Genomic DNA, 21,651 nt, shown 5'->3' on the forward strand with positions numbered 1-21,651 from the left:
GTGTTGGTATGCACCTGATTTTGGATAAACATTAATTTTGTGTGCTCTTGCCTCACTCTCCCGTATCTTTCAAGCTAATTGAAATAAATGACATAAGCAGCCAATGAACAGAAAACATAAGTGATCAGGTGCGTGCACCTGGAGCTGCTCAGAATGGGCATGCTGACCCCTGGATAGCTCACACTGCAAAACAATGTCTGTTTAGGTAACTCAGCAAGTCTTAAAATCTGTTGACAACTGAAGGCTTCAATCAATTTGGCTGCAGAGATAATCCCATACTGTGAAATACTGCTCTGGAAACTTGGACACTGACCTAAATGCTTACTCAATTTCCATGTGTTTGATAATCTCATTTCAATTTTTCTTTTCATTCCCAAGCCTGAACTTAATTATTTTGCAAGACACTTCACAGAAGGTTGGCTGGCAGGTTTAGGAGGGCCCATTTTTAAATCATACTGGGAACTGGTCTTTGCAATTTCTCCCCCTACTTTTGTTGCATTATGCTACTTACGTAGCATTTTAAGGAGGACACACAGGTCCTTACAGTTGTTGGTACTCTGGTACACTGGAAAGTACTTAATCTGGTGGCTCTTGGCTTTGCTAGGCTGTCCTTACAGATCATTTTTAGGAATTAAGGAATCTATACATGTGCAGATTCAGGATTCAGTGCAAATACGTTATTTACCTCTTCAGCTTCCTTTTTTCATGTGATGCATTGTTCCAGCAGCAGCAGAGACTCAGTGGACAACCTGCTATTGAACTCTGTATTCCAGTTGAATCCTCCTTTCTTCGGGAAGATACTAAACCATGATGTGTGGTTACAAATGCTTAGCTCTGCCACTTCCTTTAGACTCAAAGCATTAAATGCCAAGTCTTTCTGAAGAAGCAGCCTCTTAAGTCTGATGTTCAGAAAATCCGTAACAAAGCAGGTTTTTGCTTGAGACTGTTCAAGTAAAATCATGTACTTTTGATATAGACACAATTTAAAATACCTTTTAATGACTAGACAGAAACATTAGGTATGTTCAGATCAGACCACATGTCCAAAGGCAGTCAGACTGCACAAACAGTCCTGGTTTTCTTCTGGGCTTCCAGATCCACCAGAAAACTGATGGCTTCTGTAGCTCTGGGCTTCTTGTGTGTCCAGGAACCTGGACTTCCAGCCCTAGTCCTTGGTGGTGCAGCTCAGAACCTCTCAGCTGCTCTGCTGGCCACTGCCCTAATATTGCCATAAACTTTGGATGGAGGACTTCCTGCAGAAGAAGGCACAAATCCAGTCAGCAAATGAGATAATTTGTCACAAAAACGGATGTGTTGCACTCACACCTATGTTAAAAGTGGAGGACTGAGCCAAAGGATGAGAAGGATAGTCAAGGTCAGTCACCCTGTCTTACTGCAAGTGCAGAGTTGAACTTCTGCTTTCAGAGTGGATTGCCCTCTTGGCTTTCAAGACCCCTTAGGGAATGCTGTAACTAAATAAAAAAGCAGAACATCTTTCTGCAATGTGGCGAGTTTCGGAGCCAGAAAGCAAGTCCTGGATTCTGTGCTTCTCTAAATTTTTATCTTAAGAGCAACAAGCCAACTGCCAGCAAGCTACTTGCTCCAAATGTAGGTGTGGACAGGCCAGGGAAGATGGTGAGAGCCACAAAGCAGTTTCTCAAACTGCAAGATCTGTATGTAGTTAAGATTAGATAAAAGGACTTACCTAAAATTAGATTGCAAATTGCTGTTCGTGCCATTTTAATGTTCTGAAAAGATCCCAAAATATGAACTTTTCTGTAAAAAGCAAAGTAGCAGTAGTTAACGGAAAGCAATTTAGGAGATTACAGTTAATAGAGTTGGAGGTTAGAGATGAATGTGGAATTTCATATCAGTGTACTAGTTTCTTTTCTACACTTGTAAACAAAACCCAACCGAAACCCACAAAACCTACAATGTAAGACCTGTGCTCTTCTAAATCCTTTTAAAATAGATGTTACCATTTGCAAATTTAACAGTGTAGCAGCTTCAGGAGGAAAATATTGATGGGTTGGTGAGTTCAACTTCGATTCTTCGTAAGAAGAATTCTTATGCTACGGGGAATGACTGAATTCTACATGTGCTGGTGACACTGTCATTCTCATAACTGAAGGTCAAATAACTTGTGTTCACTAAAATATTCTCCTAAATATCTTTTCTTACTACTACTCTACAACAGTTTCATAAAATTCAAGTTATCTTTGTTCCTGGCAGAGGGCATGGATTAGCTGAGGGGTTGTGCTTTGCCTAGGAGGAAGTCAGTCTGTACTTACGCGTCAGCAAGAACGATGCGTGTCCTGGTTACATTTTCTATGGTGAATTTGGTTTTTCCGCCTTTCCCTGCTATTCTCCCTATTGCTCTTGACAGGTGATCTCCTTTCAAAGGTTTGACTGAAATGAGAATAGCATGTCCAGGGTAACAGCAGTGATGTGTATCCCCGTTAGTGCTTCCCTTGGTCAAGTTGCTGGAAACAACTCATGCCAAGTATTTCGAAAGCAACTTCACTGGTCAACACAGACCCGTCTGGATTTCAGCTTTTTTTAACTAGTAGTGCACACTGCATCCAGTGCTGACCTAGGGCTTCTGGCATGCGAAAGTCTCCTTCAGAACTGCAGAGGAAGGCACTGCACTTCATGTTGATGGAGTCAAAGTGCACAAAGTTAACACTGGTAGAAATAAAGTAGATCAGGTTTAGATCCTGCTCTACAGGGGACTACAAGGAGTGCCAGTACTACATAAAATTAGATGTTTCTGGCTTTCCTGATCCTTGAGGGCAAGTGATACAAGTGGAGCAGGGGGAAAGAAGAAAAACCCCACACTTGCATGATGCACATGTGACTTCTTGAATGCTGCAGCAGAAAATACTCACCATCTGTAACTTCAAATGACTCTAGAAAAAGATCGTCTAATCTGATGAGAGCAAGAGCATCCTAAAAGAGCAGGAGATCTGTTATCAGCAAAGTTATTTTGTTCCAGTACCACACAGTTGAAAGCTGCTGTTCTCTTTATACATATAACCTATCAAATAATAGCTGAAGTTAAATCCACATTTTTCAGCAGCAGTATAAGTATTTCCATCTAGAAAACCCTACACAGCTTGGATGCCCCTGCATTCAGCCCTGCCTCCCCAGTGCTAGTGAATCCAGTACAGGTCTAGAGCAAGGAGCAGCCCCTACAACACTGCAAAAAGTGGGTTTGTTTTCTCCAATAGGCCCAGTCCTACTTAGTATCTACTGATGATGCGGATGAGGGGATTGAGTCCACCTTTAGCAAATTTGTGGCTGACACCAAGCTGGGTGCAAGTGTTGATTTGCTGGAGGGTAGGAGGGCTCTGCAGAGGGACTGGGACAGGCTCGATAGATGGATCAAATCCAATGATAGGAGGTTTAGTAAGTCCAGTTGCTGGGTCCTACACTTCGGCTGCAATAACCCCCTGCAGCTCTACAGGCTGGGGACAGAATAGCTGGACAGAGGCCAAACAGAAAGGATCTGAGGGTGCTGGTCGACAGCTGACTGAACACCAACCAGCAGTGTGCCCACTTGGCCAAGAAAGCCAATGGCATTCTGGCCTGCATCAGGAACAGTGTGGCCAGCAGGACTGGGGAAGTCATTCTTCTGTACTTGGCACTGGTTAGCCACACCTTGAATACTGTGTCCAGTACTGTTTTGGGAACCCCAATTTAAGAAAGACTTTCAGATGCTCAAATGCATCCAGAGAAGGGCAACAAGGCTGATGAAGGGTCTGGAACAAAAGTCCTATGAGAGTGGAGGGGCTCAGCCTGAAGAAAAGGAGGCTCAGGGGAGACCTTATCACTCACTACAACTGGCTGAAAGGAGGGTGTAGCCAGGTGGGGGTCAGTCTCTTCTCCCAGGCAACCACTGACAGGATAAGAGGACGCAGTCTTAAGCTGCGCCAAGCAAAGTTTAGGCTGGATATTAGGAAGAAGTTCTTCACAGAAAGAGTGATTGGGCACTGGAATGGGCTACCCAGGGAGGCGGTGGAGTCACCGTCCCTGGAGGTGTTTTTTTAAGAAAGGACTGGATGTGGCATTCAGTACCATGGTTTAGTTGATGAAGTCATAGGTTGGACTTGATCTCAAAGGTCTTTTCCAACCTAGTTAATTCTGTGATTCCATGAGTTTTGCACAGACTGGAGGTTATTGGCTTGAGCTTAAGCAAAATGAACAGTCTCCACCTGTGCAGAGTACCTCACAGAGAGATTATTGCTTTATGCTTGTCTCACACAACCTATGTCCTCTGTTTCATAATTTTAATTATGTGCTTTTTTATCCAGCATTATCCTAAGAAATTGGATGTCTACTCCAGTCACAATTTCAAACATTAATTTCTAGAAAACCACCTCAGGATTTTTCTTTATTTATTTCTTACTGTAATTTGCAGAAAGGTCAGGGACAGGTCAGCAAACTGGAGCAATCTCACCATCTGGTTGTTGGGAGACTCACCTCTACTTGAAACCCAAGTATAAAGGCTTTCACAAAATCAGCTGCTTTCGTCAGAGCACTGAGATCCTTTGTCTCTTGACAAGTCTGCAAGACAAGAAGTTATGTTTGCAAATTAAGACCAGGCAAGTTAGGAGCAGGACTTAAAGATCAGCCTTTGCTTGGAGGGGAGAGAAGAGAGAAGCTGCTGAAAATCCACACCACCACTGACTGAGGAAAACCCTTTTGGTGGAGAAAACCCAAAACCAACACAAACTAAACTGCAACAGCAAAAAGCAGAAAAAAGAGAAGGATGATGATGGCAGGAGAGTTATTCTAATGACAGATAGATACCTTAACAGGTGAATGAAACTCATTTCAAAGTTTTAGATTCATGATGGATATGGGCAAAATGAAATCAGCTTGATGAAGAAAAAAACTACCTTGCTTTTCACCAGACATCATTTCATATCAAAAAGTGGTTTTAAAATCCCAGGGTTTTCTCCTGCACAGTTATTGAGTGAAACTGCAGGAGTTTCTGCTCCTCCGTACCTTTCCCCTGAAGTTATTTTTAGGAAGTGTAAATAAGGGATAATTCTGTCACCTTTCCTCCAGTTCCTGCCATCAAACTTGTGATAACATTTCATGGTTAGGAAGCAGAATTCCTGTTGTTGTCTGTATTTTCACTATTACATTGGAAGATTTCATGTCAACGTTGCTAATACAGTAAGTTTTATGTCAAAACTTTGGATATGCTCTTAAAAACTCCTAGTGTGAACACTCCTCAGGAGGAATAAGGATAAAGAATGAGCATCTACAAGATTTACAGGTTTATACTGGTGTCTGTGCCCTAAGGTATTCCAGTGCAACCCACTGAAGAAAAATCACATGCTATTAAACTATGAGCCCTTATCATCTGCCACAAACAATGACATTAGAAGATTCAGTGCCCCCTTAAAAGATACTGTTCTCTGTCAGGTAAGTATGTGGTAGCCTTAAATAGCTGGAAAATACTGAATTACAAAATCATATCTAAGACATGGATAAAAATTCTTCGTTAATGCTACAGTACATAATTTTTTCCTACAAAAATTGAACACCGCCCCAGCTTCTGCTGGCTCCTTCTGGAACAGATTTGTATTTTTGGGTTTTACTTGCAGTAACTACTTGTTCTAAGCAATAATTGCTAGATTACACCACACAGTTTCCATTTTTCCAAGCATTATATAAGATTTATGACTTCTCTAGTTTTTAATCTGTGGACCAAGAACACCCATGAGGAGGCCCTGCTTTTCAGGAGGTAGAATCATAGAATGGTAAGGGGTTGGAGTGGACTGTAAGATCATCTAGTCCCAACCCCCCTGCCACGGGCAGGAACACCTCTCACTAAACCAGGCTGCTCAAGGCCTTATCCAGCTTGGCTTTGAACACTACCAGGGTTGGGGCATCCCTGGGCAACCAGTGTCTCACCACTGTCACAGTAAAAAATTCTTCCTAACATCCAAACTAAACTTCTCTTTCACGTTGTACACATTACTCCTTATCCTGCCTCTACAGTTCCTGACAAAGAGCCCCTCTCCGGCTTCCTTGGAGGCCCCTTCAGATACTGGAAGGTGCTATAAGGTCTGCACACAACCTTCTCTTCCAGTTAACGGGGAAGGCAATGGGAGTTGCTCCCCTTACCTTGATCTCAACATTTCTCGTTTTCAAGTTGAACCTGATTTGAAGCTGCAGATGCTCCACGATGGGCGTGAATATCTTCATCCAGTTCTCCTTAAGCGGCGTGTACCTGTTGGCCGGCACAGGGATCTTCCTCAGCTCGCCTTTCCCAACCTGCCGGGGGCGAGAGACGGGCAGGCCGTGAGGCGGGGGACGGCGGAGAACCGGGGGAGCGGCATTTCCCCGGCGCCCCGCGTACCCCGAGCGCCTCGGCGGTCAGGGGCGGGAACGCCGGCCGCTTGCTGGGCCGCGGCTCCGTCGTGTCCATGGCAGCTCCCGCCGCCGGCTCCTCGCCGCCCGCCCGCCGCTTCCTCCGGCTCCGCCGGGACGCGACGCTGGTGAAGCCGCCGTCTGCTGCCGCCTCGGTCTCCATGTCCGCCGCGGAACACACGTGGTGCCGCTGCCGCCGGAAGGGGCTGGCGAGCGCTTCCTCCGCATCCGCCGGGGCCGGAGCGGGGCGGGATGTCGGTGGCGGCGGGTCCGGAGCGGCCGCAGGTGGTGTCGCACGTCCAGCAGGCGCTGAGCTACACCGTGTTCGATTGCAAGTGGGTGCCCCGGAGCGCCCGCCTGCTGTGCCTGGGCAGCGCCGCCCGCGGTACCGGCCTCGTCCAGCTGTACGAGCTGCACGGAGCCCGTCTGGAGCTGCTGCGGGAGGTGAGCGCGGTCCCCTCGGGAACGGCTGCCAGGGCGCTTGTCCAGAACCCGGGCATAAAAAACAGGGGCTGATTTGCATGTTAAATGTGCTGATTCAGTACCCTGTCGGTTTTTGATAACTGGTGACCTTATCGCTTTCCACAACTCCCTGAAAGGTTGTAGCCAGGTAGGAGTCTGTCTCTTTTCCCAGGCAAGACTTAAGCTGCACAGACTTAAGCTACACCAGGGGAGGTTTAGATTCGACATTAGGAAGAATTTCCTCACAAAAGGGTTTATTAGGCATTGGAATGGGCTGCCCAGGGATGTGGTGGAGTCGCCGTCCCTGTAGATGTTTAAGGAAAGACTGGATGTGGCTCTCAGTGCCATGGTCTGCTTGACATGGTGGTGTCTGGTCATAGCTTGGACTCAATGATCTCGGAGGTCTTTTTCAACCTAATTGAGTCTGTGATTCTGTGATTGTTTACTGCCGTGTTTCCTGCGTTGTTCGTGGGTTGCGTTATGGGTATCTGGTTTCTGCCTGTGTTTGGGTTTTTTGGGTGTTTTTTCATTTGTTTGTTTGGGGTTTTTTTGTTGGTTGGTTTTTGATTGGGTTTCGGGGGTTTTTTTTTGGTTGGTTGGTTATTTGCTTTTTTGTTTGGTTGGTTTTTTCTCTCAGACTGACCTTTGAGTGTTTGCTTGTTCTGAGGCGCAGCAGTTCCTCAGGTTCGTAAGGCCCCACTAGGCTACAAACCTTTAAGACCAGTAAACTGGACCCTCTGCTTTTCTATGCACAAGGACTAAATTCAAAGCATAGCTTGCTTTTGATAGCATTTTGATAGTATTTTGCACCAAATATCCCACGTCTGTTTTGCTGACACCTGCTCCTGTACACTCCTAAGAACTACGTGGTCTGTGGGTGTTTTTGCCTTTTCCATGTGCTGACACAGACATTTCCTTTATTTCAAAGATCGAAAAGCCCAAACCTATAAAATGTGGAACTTTTGGTGCTACATCTCTGCAGCAAAGATACTTAGCTACGGGAGATTTTGATGGAAACCTTAACATATGGTAAGCACAGATATTCTCTGGGAGCTTTTTCACCTAATGTTGTCCGTGTCTGTCTGAACAGAGGCTTCTGTATGTGGCTTTTGCATGAGATGCTCTCCATGCTGCCTGTGGTTGAGACCCAGTGCAAGCTTTGCTGGCTACTGTATTTGGACCATGCCTGTTTTCTAGAAACAACACAAAATTTCTGCACAGTGTTTAATTCAGTGCTGCTTCACTCTCATCTTCTGTGTGCAGCTACAAAAAACTGTTAAAAGTTCTGTGAAGTTGTCCTCTGAAAATAAGCTTTTGAATGGATGCAAACAAGAGGTTGTGTGCAACCTAAATTTCATGTCTAGATTAAATACATATTTTTAATCTTGAAGTGTCAAATGTTTCCTTTAGGTCCCTGAATTATTTGTGTAATTAATTTCTAGGTAAATTGATTATCAAATAAAGTAGTAGTGTCAAAAAGGGACTGTTTATTATCATTATTATTATATGTCAAGGAACCTGTGTCAAGGAACTACAGGTTCTTGTTGGAATAGCAAGAATGAGATGGAACAGTTGCTAGTTGAAATGTAAAATAAAATTCTGAAGGATTCTTGAAGAATGGGAATCAGTGGGAAAGAACCATGAAACTCATGGCTGAATACAATATTCACCTGAAGTTAAAGAGCAGTAGTCAGAGCTAGGTGGGGATCAATGAATCAAGTTATTTTATAATAACTTATAGACTTACTGAAAGTAAAGCTAATTGGAGTATTTTGATCTGTGGTGTGATTAATTTTTGAGCCCAGCATAAAAACTGGGTCTGAGCTGTTGCTGTGGTGAATCCCACAACTGCGTTTACAAACAGGGAGGGCCAGAACAGAGCAAAACCTTTCAGAACAGTCCAAAGCAGTAGCCAAAGAAGGAATCCAACAAAGACTCATGGTTCTTAGTGGTGACATCCATATTTGTTCTCCCCGTTAATCTGAGCTTTTATGATTTGTGCTCAAGTTTCCTTTCATTTTTATACAAATCCTGAGTGTCACGGAAAAATGCCATGTTTTCTGTTCTTTTGTTTTCTTGCCTAGGAATTTAGAAGCTCCTGAAATACCAGTGTATTCTGTGAAAGGTCATAAGGAAATCATAAACAGTATAGATGGTGTAGGTGGCTTAGGAATTGGGGAAGGTGCACCAGAAATTGTGACTGGCAGTCGAGATGGTGAGTTAGTGAACTCTGCAAGTCTTTCCAGTTCCTCTGAGCCTGCAAGCTCTTGATGGCAGGGTACAGTCTGCCATCCGAACTAGTTACAAGCTGTTGCAACTAGTTCTTTGTACACTGTCTTTTGAACCTTGCTTGGGACCGATTTTCTCTAATTCTTCTAGAAGCCACAGATAAGCAAAAGGTACTGTTTGTCACTGGGCATGAGACAGAAGGAATACAAAGCAGAATAAATGCAAAATATCAGCTAGAGAAAATACATCATTGACAAATGCTTTCACTCTATTTCTGTTTGCTTTTGTGGTTCTTATATCCACAAAACAGAGTGAGGCTTTCTAGAATTGAAAGAGTTGCTCCTGTCTTTTGAATGGTTAGAATGAAAAGCAAAGGGTCTTTCTGGGAAGATGAACAAAATATGACAGCGTGTTCCTAACACAAAATCTATTGTCTTTCTTTCCCAGGAACTGTGAAGGTGTGGGACCCTAGGCAGAATGACACTCCTGTGGCTAATATGGAACCTGTACAGGGGGAGAGCAAAAGAGACTGCTGGACTGTGGCATTTGGTAATTGATCAGATTATGACCATTCCTCCATCTAATATGATTGTGCTTTGATGATTATCAATGTATTTCAGGATGTTATGGAATACTTTGTTTTGTATGGATGCATAATTAGCAGGTTTTGCTTTTCTACACTGTTAAATTTATGTGTGGGGTTTTTTTTCTTCAAAATAAGACAGGTTTTGGACTCAATCTTGATTTACCAAAATATGAATATCGATCTAATATCGATATCCAACTGAGACGGACAAAAACTCTCTAACAGTTTAGTTAGAAAGTGTATGTTTTATTTGGTGCCAGGCGCTGCGTGGGATAGCTCCCTAAGACGCAGGGCCCCGATCCAAGCAAATACGACACTTTTTATTTCCACATATTATGAATATCCAAAATACAAATGCATATTCATAACATTAACAGCTCCCATTCTCCGCTTCATATGGAAATGAGCTTAAATGTCATTAAGCATGCATAGTGTGTGTCCTGAATGGAGTCGGTGGTCTTGAATTGGGTCAGTGGTCCCAAGAAAGATGAAGTAACTCATCTTCCTCGTTTTGACCTTTTTGCCTTTTTGAACTTTAACAATCCTAATTACTTTAGTGACCTCTAAGTTTCCTCTTGCGTGACTTTTGAATGGGTTCCCACCAAGGGAGGAAATTGGTAATTGTCCTTGTTCCCTACACCAACTTATCAAAGTTTCTATTCCTCGTTCTAAGCACAGCTAAGCAAACATACAAATGACAGATCATCAGTTATTTGGCAATCAGTTACTAACATCTTAAAACCCATTTCAGGTCCAGCTCTCTTAACTATTTTAATTAACTCTCACTGGGCCCAAGTTCTTTCCTAATCTCAACACAGCTAGCCTATAACTAGAAACTTTATGTTTCTTCTAAATTTATCTTTCAATCTCTGATCACTTTTGGTCACCATTTGTAGTTGGACTCGATCATCTTGAAGGTCTTTTCCAACCTAAATGATTTGATGATTCTGTGGTTTCACAGATAAGCTGTGTAAGCTTTATTTTTGTGCCTGGGAATGTAAAAACAGTATATCCAGCTGTGTGGTCCTGAAGGAGTGTAAATGTTGTCATGTACAGGGAACACATCAGTGTTATAGTGTAGTTCCAACTACCAAGCATTAAGGTTTTAATTTAAGAGAAGACCCTTGAAGCTTAAGAGCTAATTAAAGAAAACAGCCATGCTTGATGTGAGATCTGCATTTTTCTTTGGAAAGAACAAGCTGCTTGTGTCCTACACAAGATTTTTCTAGACCCTTCAGGTTTGAAAACCATCTGGTTCACCAAATCTTAGTATCCCAACAGTAACTTTTTGTTGTATAAATGTAAGTTGAAACTGCAGGCCTGGGACTTCTGAAATTTACAGACTTAAAGAGGTTTTATTTTTCTGATTAATTCTCTCTCTGTGTCCAGGCAATGCATACAATCAAGAGGAACGTGTCGTATGTGCTGGATATGACAATGGGGACATTAAATTGTTTGACTTAAAGACCATGTCACTACGATGGGAGACCAACATTAAGAATGGGGTAAGAAAACCATAAAAGTATTTTTAATCCCAGCTCCTTTGTAGGATGGAAAAATTAAAAGGACTCTGTGTGAAACTTACCCAGAAGATATTTCTGCTGAGATTGTACCAAGGAATAATTTTTTTTAAAATTATTTAAAAGTTGTACCCCTCACACTCTTGATCAGGACAGGATGGGTATTTTTCAGTGGATTTATGTTATCAGATGAACTTGTTTATTTCCAAATTGGTGATGATGTCATTGTGGAAATAACCAATGATTAATACATATTTACAAATCACAAAACACCCATTGTTTTAACAGTTGCTAAATTACAAGACTGAATTTACCTTTTTCTATTTCCAGGTTTGCAGTGTGGAGTTTGACAGAAAAGATATAAATATGAATAAGCTGGTGGCCACATCGCTTGAGGGAAAATTCCATGTTTTTGATATGAGAACTCAGCATCCAACCAAAGGTTTTGCTTCTGTTTCAGAGAAGGTATGGGGGGGACTGAGAATTTCTTAACAAGAGACAAACCTCCTAAATTCATGCTGTCAAATTACTACAGATGTAGTACAAATAGGTAAGAAATGCCCAGGTTACTTTATAAAACTTTTCTTCTGGTTTTGTTTTGTTTTTTTGTTTAGTGAACAAAATCTGGTGATAATTCAAGAAAAGACACTTTTGTGGTGAAGTTCTTTAGGACTGCCGTTTTTTAGAAAAGGCTGAGTTTCAACTTAGTATCTCTTAGTATTTTCCATACTATCATTCAAAGCAGATAAGGTATTGGAGGTACTTTACTCTGAATCAAAGACTTTTTTTACTGAATAAAATAATAAATTTTATTTATTTATAAATAATTTTGTAATAAAATGTGAAAATAGCATTTGTTGGTCATTTAGTGCATTTAAGCTTTTCCTTGTGGACATTTGCAGACAGATATGCATTAAGTCACAGGACATGTGTTGGGGTTTTCCCTAAGTGATTTCTGTTGCTGTATGATCTTGCTGTGCCCTGGATGAGGTTTGACTTGTTGACTATTTGTTGTGTTTGCACTGTGTTTGTAGTATATTCCCTTCCAGTAATGATTTTAAGAGATACAATACAGTGAATTAACCATCCACCATGAGAAGGCTGGGCTCTTTTCGTACAAGTGATCTGTGTTTTAAGATTCTGTGTCCTTTCCTATGAGGTTCATCCCCAAATGACTTCTGTATAATGCTGATTTCTTTTTATTAGGCACAAAAATCTACCATTTGGCAGGTTCGGCACCTGCCACAGAACAGAGATATATTTATGACAAGTGGAGGATCTGGGAGCCTTCATCTGTGGAAATAGTAAGTGATCACTTGTCCAGCCAGGAGTAAGAAATCAACCATTTAATGTTTTAAGAAAGAATCTTTCTGAAAATGATGAGTGGGGTCCTGCTTCCACCCTCAGAATATCTGGTTAAAATTATTGCTTACAAATGCAGTAGAAACGTGATTTTAGTGTCAGTACTTGATCTGGAATCTTGAATTAATCCCTAAGAGAATGTGACACCACAGGTGAATCTTGTCCTTGTTGTCTTAACATAAGGAAGATCTAATTATATCCTTGGTTAACAAGGTGAAAAATGGAAAAAACCTGGTTTCTTAAAATTCTCATATGGTAACAGTTCCATCTGAGAAGAAAATGGAAAGGCTTGGCTTTTAATGAGTCTTATGTCTACATCTTCTTACATTACATGGAAAAATACTTTAATTGTTCTAAATGCAATGAAGCTGGTGCGTTAAGCTTCAGAAGCATAGTTGTGATGAAATTCTTCTGCTTGTGGCAAAAGCCAACCAGTTAAAAAATGAAGGGGTATAGGGCAGAGGTGTCAGGATTTAAAATTTCGTACCTCCTTTTTTCTTTCATTAAATACCTACTAAAGGATGCAGTGTAGATATAGCTGGATATGATTATTCATTACTTTTAAGACATTTATTTGCCTTATCTATAGAGCAGGACATAAAGAGGACGATGATGTGTTTGTATCAATAAATTTCTAAGTATTTGTTTTTGGTTTACTTTTCTCATTGGCAGTGAGTACCCAGCCCAGCGCTCAAAGAAGGATTCAGAAGGATCTGAGATGGGGGTGGCAGGGTCTGTTAGTCTCCTGCAGAATGTGACACTGTCAACACAGCCCATCTCTAGCCTGGACTGGAGCCCTGACAAAAAGGGACTGTGTGTCTGTGGGGCCTTTGACCAAACTGTGAGGGTGCTGATAGTTACGAAGCTTAACAAGATTTGACAAGAAAACTACAATTTCTGATGAGAAAGCAGTATAGTTTGCAGTCTGTAAATATGGGAGGGGGGAGCCCTTCTGTTTCTAATTTAATTTCTTCCTTAATAAAACTGGATTAAAAAAATAGAAGCCAGATCTTTCTATTGAAAGTTCAGATATGTGCAGTTAGAGTTGTTTGGCTGATTGTGCTGTGATGACTTGAAGTTGCCTGGGCACAAAATTTAACCTTCTAGAAATGTGAATTCACACTTAAAATAAAATGTGCCTTTTTGTTAGCGCAGCTCTATAATTTCAGAGTTCACTTGGGTTTGTGTTCAGTTTATTCATAGTGTAAATCTCTTCACACTTTTTAAATGGTTTGGCTTTCTTATATATAGCACTGTTCATGTGCATTCATGCAATGGGAATTACTGCAGCACCTTGTTGTGTTATGGGATGTATTAATTAGAATGGTTGTTAAAGTGACTTAGGATTCTTTAATGCAGTAGAGAAATTATAACAAAGGCTGAAATATTCAGGTTTATTGGAGTAAGGTTTTTATTGAAGATCATACTGAAATTAAACTATCGAGCAAAATGCACTGTTTTATTGTTTTAGTTGGGTTTCCTGTAAAGTTTATATGTTCAGTTGTTTTTATATCTGTTTTCAACTTGATATTCTACAAATAAAATTATATGTAGTGTTTTCTTAATATGAACGAAGTATATTATTCAAATATCCAGAGATTTAGAGAAGTAATGTATAGAAAAGCCTCACAGGCTATTAAACCCTAAACTTTGTGGAATGAAGAAATCCTTCATGCTTGTGTAGCAGAGGGTGGGCAGGAGGAACATTACAGTAGACCATAAATGCAGCGTGTCTGTGGAAGTCCTTGGTTTTAGTAGGTCACTGATACTCTCCTCTAGCTTGTCTACAAACTTAGGTTCTTGTATCTCAGGTTTAGCAAGGGCCAGCAGGGATGAAAACACAGGCAATGTAGGCTAAATATTTTGTGGGTGACAAAGATTTATGAGATTCAGCTGTCTTCCCTAAGACTTGATGGTTTGCTTTCAAGTGTAATATTTAGTATATGATTTTTTTGACCCAAGTAATCCCATCTGCTTTTGTGCATGGTGTAATGTTGAGAGCATATCCTGGAATTATTTTAACTGTTGTCCCTCTTAGGATGCATTCCAGCAGGAGGGAATAGGGGGAACCATTACTCTGCACTCTTGGCTGCAGCTTGTGTTGGGGGTATGGTGTTCAAAGAATTCAAGTGCTTTGAATCTAAAATGCACTGTTCAAAGATGGCTTCCATTAGCTTTGTGCTGTAAATAAAATACACACACTGAAAGGTGTGAAAGGCAGTGGAAATTGGTGGAAATATGGTTTCTGTCTTTAACTCTGAGTCACGCACAGAGTAAGGGAAGAAAAAGCTCTCAGTGTAGGTAGCTGCAAGGGAAAACAAAAATCTCCTGAGCACAGGCCTTGGCTCTTGGTGCTATTTTTATGTACTTGTCCTGCAGCAAAAATGTCCCTTCTTTATTCAAACAACTCCAGGGAGGTCTCCTAGTGGGATACAACTTAGAGCAAGAACTATTAAACAATTCTTAAAGCCCTATGGGCCTCAAAAATATGAAATGTGTGTTACCTCTGTGCACTTAATTTTGGGATTCATTTTATTTCTTGTTTTGAAAATGAAGGAATGTGTTCCCCTCTTGAGTAGCTGGTTTCATGAAAACATGACACTTTGCATATCAGGAGCTTGCAAAAAACTGAGAGCCGGAGGAAAGCACAGACGGAAGGTGGTGTGTCCTTGTTCATTAAAGGTAAGTGGCTGTAGCTGTGTACCTACAAAATAAAAAACAGTTAACTGGCTGGAGAGAAGAGCTGTTGCTTGTGCCTGTGCATTATCTCCTCAGCAGATTGGATTTCTACTGCTTCGAGGCTAAACCAGAAACTTAAGCAGACCAAAAGCTGCCTGTGGCAGCCCAGCCTGCTCTATTTATAGTCCTTCCCCCTCTTGCGGAAGACTGGCACCTTGCCTCTGCAGCCTGCAGAGCTGAAGTGTGTGCTAAATAAAATCCTAATGCATCTGAGATGTAATGCACAGAGCAAATGCTCTCTGACGCAGTGCCGAGGAGTGCTCTGGAAAACCCCTGCCTCACCCAGATCCAGGAAATGGAATGTGCTACGAATTTGGAGCGACTACATTTAACAAGTATATCTGCCTGGCAGCTATTGCTTGTTTCCTGTGCAAACCATCCCTGTGTGCTCATGGAAGAAAAAAGTCTGTTTACAGGCATGACTGCAGCCAGAATACAGGGACATGTTACAGGTTTGTTGGGTTTGTGCTTTTTTTTTTAACCAGGTGCTGCCCAAATCCCCAACTATCAGGTTTGGGTTTTCTGTTTCACACCAGTATAGTTATTTTGAAATTCGTCATTTGTACAGGTTCTTGGAGATTACAGCCCTCCAAGGTTTCTGTGCATGTAGTCAGTATTTGCATACAATATATAGTTTTCATCACAGAAAAAAAAAAAAGGTAATTTACAGTTTAGGCATTACTTGGACTGAATTTTAAGCAATATAAAGCAAGTTGTAACTCTGTGTGGGAAGCTACAATGCCGTGCTCTCACCTCTTCACAACCACTGATTCTGTTAGGGACATAATGGAATTGGTACATGGAAGATGGGGAATTGCACAGAAAAAGAAAGACATCTGTTCTCCAGTGATTCCTTCAGAGACAGCAGACACAGCTTGTCAATACAGTTCAGCTCATCCTCCCCAAATTATTCTCTCAAATAGATTTGATAGCTAAGAGGGATTGTTTGGTTAAACTGACTGATTTGTAAGTAAGAGGCTTGTGGCCTGCATATTCATCTCTGTAATGAAGTTGTCTAAAGTTGGTATTGAAAAGTGCCAGGAAATACATTGATTTACTACTTTTTTCCCCCCCATTATTAATCCCACATTTTCTTGCTTGTGATGCTGTTACTGTTGAGTTTTCAGTAGCATGCACTCTAAACAGAACTGGCCACTCCTCAAAAAATGTTCAGACCACAGTCTATATGTCCAGCATGCATTTAAAGCCTTTATACATGCAGAATATTTTGCAGTAGCAAACCCAAGTCCCAGAACTTTGGGCAAGGGCAGCTGTTGACTCAGGCAGGAGCCAAGAGCTGTATCCCCTGGAGTGCAATGCAAAGCACGGCTGTGGGACTCCCTCTGGCAGTGCAGGTTCAGCCCAGAGGAATGACCAGATGGGATTTCTGTGGATTTGGGCCAGAGCTATTTGGTGACTTGGTGATGTGACCAGTTCTAGCCTTGGCTGTGGAACATTTCTATTACTTGCTGGCCTTTTTGGGAAGACCTGCTTCCCACAGCACAGCCTGCCTTTGGAGTTGCACAACATTGTCCCACAGAGGACACTGGAAGTGGATTAGTGATGGCTGCAAGAGTATCCAGGGTCTGAAGGGCAGTGAGTAGCTGCCCCACACTCTGGTCTGTCTCCTCCTTAAGGCAATTGTCACGAAGTTTTGTGGAATCTTGCAATCGGTCTCTGAGCCAAAGAATGAGCATAAGAATGAGGCTATTGCTGTTTAGCTTAGTACAACTACAGCCTCTGGGACAGATTTATCTTCTTCAAAGAGTACTTTTCTCTCTTTCCAAGAGATCTCCCCCTCTCCTGCCTGTACTCCCCTGCCTCCGCAATCTTAGTTAAATCTTCTGTCACCATCTCCATGTCTGGGGATGTGCAGAGGGAGCTGAGGTGCAGAACCATGTGAAGGCACCTCTAAGTTCCCTCTTCTATTATGCCTGGCAGTAAAAATAGCCTGTGCAGAATGTATGGATTGGGGTTCCCTTCCCAGACCAATGGGTCTTTCCACTCTTGTCAATGTGCAAGAGGCCACCCCAGGCTGACAGTTTCTACTTAACACCCTGACCTCCTTCTGGGGTAGCCATGTGTGTTAAGGAGTGTTTTGATTTTCTAGAGCTTAATGATAGTGACAGAAGGGTTGAGTCTTTATGGGTAAAAATCAGGGGGGCAGGCCAACAAGTCAGATATCCTGGTGGGAATCTGTTAGAGATCATCCATCCAGGGTGAAGAGGCAGATGAAAGACTCTATGGGAATTTCACAATTGCTAGTCCTTGTTCTTGTGGGGGACTTCAACTTACCAGATGTCTGCTGGAAATATAGCAGAGAGGAAACAGTTGAGAAGGTTCTTGAAGTGTGCAGCTGAATAGAGAGTGTTGGCTGAAACTTGGGGAAAAAAAGAGTGTTTATGACCTCTGGAAGAAGGGGCAGGGAACTCAGGAGGACAGAATGTCATGAAGTTTGGGAGGGAGAAAATTAGAAGGGCCAAAGCCCAGCTAGAACTTAACTTGGCTACTGCCAGACAATAAAAAAATCCTTCTTAAGTACATTAGCAACAAATGGAGGGCTAAGGAGAATCTCCAGCCTTTATTGGATGCCAGAGGAAACACAGTGACAAAGGATGAAGGTAAAGGCCGAGGTGCTTATTGCCTTCTTTGCCTCAGTCTTTAGTAGAAGACCACAAGTCTTACGAGGAGCAGCTGAGGGAGCCCTAGTTGTTTAGCCTGGAGAAAAAAAGGCCCAAGGGAGACCTTTTTGCTCTGAAAGGAGGTTGTAGCCAGATGAGGGTTGGCCTCTTCTAGGTAACAAGCAACAGGACAAGAAGAAATGGCCTCAACTTGTGCCAGGGAAGGTTAAGATTAGATATTTTAAAAAATTTCTAATTTCTTCCCTGTGGTGAAGACATGGTGGTCAAGCTTTGGAACAGGCTGCCCAGGGAAGTGGTGAAGTCACCATCCGTGGTGGTATTTAAAAGGACATGGTTTAGTGGTGGGCTTGGCAGTGCTGGGTTAACTTGATGATCTTTCCTAAGGATTCCTTTCTAAACAGTGGTAAGATTATATGGTTCTTAAGCATGGCAGTGCAAATGAATTTTTTTTATTCACTATGAAAAGTCCATCAGCAGCATAAATAAAACAAGCACAGACAAGCTCTCCTAGGTTGCTTGGGATTTTAAGATTATGAAACATTGAAAACATTCTCTGAAGCCAGAGGAAGTGTGGGTTGCAGAAGAGCAGTAAAGCCCACAGAACTGCACAGCAACTGAGACCTGATGGAACCTTTTCGTATGACAGTGGATCAGAAATAGTAGCTCAGCCTGTTTACCAGATTACATTGTATAGTTGCCCACTATTAGACTGACTTACAGCTTTGCAGCTGAAATTACTCTTTCCTTTAGGTAAATTCCTAGTTAAGTCCCTAAGGCCCAGCTACTTCAGGAGAGTCTACTTACTACTCTAAGTAAGTTTTACTAAACCCACCACTGGCAAAATTCAGGTAGATGCAGCTAAATGAAATCAGTTCAGTTGCCTGCCATGCTAAACCTGTCATTTTTAGGTCATCAGTCTTCCTGCAGAGAGGACAGACACCCTTCTTGTTTCTTTCTGGCACAGCCCAACCAGGCAGGACTTTGTGGCCTGTTGAGCAGATGTGAGGGACAGACACTACTGCCTTGCAGAAGTGCGTGAAGCACAGGCCTGTGGCATTTTCTTATCTGGCAGTGTCTTCCCTTCCTGACATTCACATTCCCTTTCTCCCACATCCTGCTGTTGCAGAGTGAATAAGGAACATAACAGCAGCCAAAGACTTCTATCCTGCTTCTTCAGGGGGCATGTGCAAATAAATAAATATTAAAAAACACTTTTAAATGACGACTACAAATTGGGCGCTAAGTTTAATTTACTCCTAAAGTTGTCCTAGGCTTTTTGCTAAAACAGAGTATGAAATATATGATTCTATTGAATTTAGGCACAGAAGCTAACAAGTGAGACAGGTGGAATGCTAATGCATTTAAAAATAAACCTCAATTTCTAACACAATTTCTTCCACAATCTTAGTAAAACAGCTGTAAAAAAAATTACAGCTTTACATACTAATCGGAAGAAATGCAATCTTAGAATAGTATCAGAACAAATGCTCTACACATGATAGATTGCTTTCAATTTATTTCTACAGTTTCCATATATAAATGCATTTAACCTAATAAATATATATACATTCAGTAAATAAGGCTTTGTATGTAAAGTAACCCAGTACTTCACCACATCCTGTCATTTAATCTAGCTGGCGTGAATACAAGCTCTTTTGATCTGTACCAACTATCCCTATCTCAGTGTTGATCTCATCCTCCCTATCTGTTATGTTAAAAAAGCTTTAATTAGAGGGTTTGAGCTAGTCTTATTGAATTATATTATTTTTCCTCCCTAAAACAAAGATACATCAATCTCAGTTTCCCTCTTTCCATGTACTTTTGCATCTGTATTTTGATTAGAAACCTTACATTTTCAAAAGGAAAAAGAGTCTGTGTTTAATAGGTTTAAAGCCATTCTAATTTAATCTGAGAGCAGAAAAAAAGGCATTTCCAGAGCATTTTAACTGAAAGGTGAGTCTAAATTCACTTGGGGTTAGGCTGCCACATACACTGCCCCTAAGTTCTGCAAAGTGTAACAGAACATGGAAATTTTTGGAGGTTACATTTCTTTTCCACAGTGCTAATGTCACTACTATAGGATTTTTAGTTGCTGAAAATATGGATTAACCTCAAGACTCTCTTCCCTTCTTACCCCATCTAGCAAGTAAGAAAAACAAACCTGGCAGCCAGATAGATACCTTGGTCTCTGTTTCTGGACTCACCATATGCATCGTAATAAATCACTGTAAAATCTCTGTCCCTGCCCTCCCTCCCTGCATACATCTGGTCTCAGCAGAATTCAGGCAGAGGCATAAATTCCCATAAACAGGGCATCAAGTCAGGCAGCTGTCTGTCACTGTCCTTTTAGGAATGTCTGTCTTCTGATTTACCAGAGGAAACATCAGGTACTTGCCCTTCTTCCATCAAGGAGTGAGTGCACATCGGGTGATAACTGGCAAACGGATGTTTGTGCTTCAGTTTATTCCTGCTACACCCTCTTCTGGTAACTTGCTGGTCTGCCCACACATGGGATTGCAGATTCATTAGATTACACTGCCAAGAAGTGGGCCTCACAAAAACAAAATGCCTATTCCAAAAGGCCCAAGGTGCCCTTCAGACACACGTGTACTACACGCACGAACATCTCCCAAACTGGTCTGCTTGCCAGATTTTTAGTCTGATTTTAGAGTCTGTATTTTTATCCTGCCAATGATTTATTAACCCTTTTGTCACAAGTAGCTTCTAGTAAACTTTGTTATATTCACACTAGATTCACAGCAGAAGAATCTACGCTATATTTTTTCATTTACCTTGTCTTCTGCATGACATCTCCCAAAGCTTTTTCAGTGGCGTTGTTTCAGGGAGATGGAGTTGCCACAGCTGGTTTGTATGTCAGGCTGTGGTGCTTTGCATGACCCAGGCTGTGTAATGATTCCAGTGAGGCCAAGACTACAAGATTTGGCCTCCACATTTGCTCCACAAAGAACACTGACTTTGCGGGAATCATTGTGTAGTATGTACAGTGGATGAGATGCATCATAATAATGCAGTAATTACGTTGAAGATGCCTGTCACTTTGACTACTTTGGCAAAAATACTGAGGATTGTTTTCTCTTGTTTCAGGAATGATAGAGAAAAATCAATAATCATTCGTAGGCCTCTCAAATGAAATGGTTTACATTAAGTTCCAAACGCCAGTATAGCTTTTTGTGGATTTTTCTATAGATATCCATATATAAACAATATATTTTCAAAGTAGCACCAGCACAAACTATTTGAATTATATGAGGTATATCTTAATCAGATTTTGGCTGGGATAAATGTGAATTCTTAACTCCTAACTCACTGCTCTTGAAGACCAAACAGGCAGTGCAGCCATTTTAAGTAGAAAATGAATACTTTTATACCTAATAATTTCCTGAGTGAATTGGCTCAAGAAATTCCAAGGTTTGTGGCGCTCAGTGTAGGAACTACATTTAACTGAACAGAAGTATAAATCTGTAGGAGCAAATCTATAACAAGTGCAAACCAGTAGAAGGAGACAGAGCCACACTGTATGACCAGGGAATACGGAGCACAATCTGTACTGCATTAATGCTCTACACGGTTACAATCTTCTACAGAGTTGGCTGAATCTGAACATTGATCAGCACGTGTTGCATTTTCCTTTGATCTTGTAATTTAAACAAAATATTGGGTTTAGGAAATAGGACTGGCAACAATTTCTACCTAACATTTGGTA

At 41.6% G+C, this 21,651-nt stretch overlaps 2 protein-coding genes across 2 annotated transcripts; one reads left to right on the forward strand and one right to left on the reverse strand.

The window, feature by feature from the left end:
• Positions 1-691: 691 nt before the first annotated feature.
• Positions 692-6,588, reverse strand: PNO1 (partner of NOB1 homolog). Its single transcript, XM_082276876.1, has 7 exons — positions 6,377-6,588; positions 6,142-6,291; positions 4,483-4,566; positions 2,889-2,949; positions 2,292-2,409; positions 1,706-1,776; positions 692-1,253 (listed from the first exon to the last, which is right to left on the reverse strand). The coding sequence occupies exons 1-7, from the start codon at positions 6,548-6,550 to the stop codon at positions 1,186-1,188; spliced, it is 726 nt and encodes a 241-aa protein (XP_082133002.1). The 5' UTR covers positions 6,551-6,588; the 3' UTR covers positions 692-1,185.
• DNAAF10 (dynein axonemal assembly factor 10) lies at positions 6,539-14,111 on the forward strand. Its single transcript, XM_082276875.1, has 8 exons — positions 6,539-6,831; positions 7,778-7,878; positions 8,934-9,064; positions 9,526-9,627; positions 11,054-11,169; positions 11,515-11,649; positions 12,391-12,488; positions 13,219-14,111. The coding sequence occupies exons 1-8, from the start codon at positions 6,640-6,642 to the stop codon at positions 13,424-13,426; spliced, it is 1,083 nt and encodes a 360-aa protein (XP_082133001.1). The 5' UTR covers positions 6,539-6,639; the 3' UTR covers positions 13,427-14,111.
• Positions 14,112-21,651: the final 7,540 nt, after the last annotated feature.

The sequence above is a fragment of the Coloeus monedula genome (assembly GCF_965178545.1).
Source record: "Coloeus monedula genome assembly, chromosome: 2".
NCBI lineage: Eukaryota > Metazoa > Chordata > Aves > Passeriformes > Corvidae > Coloeus > Coloeus monedula.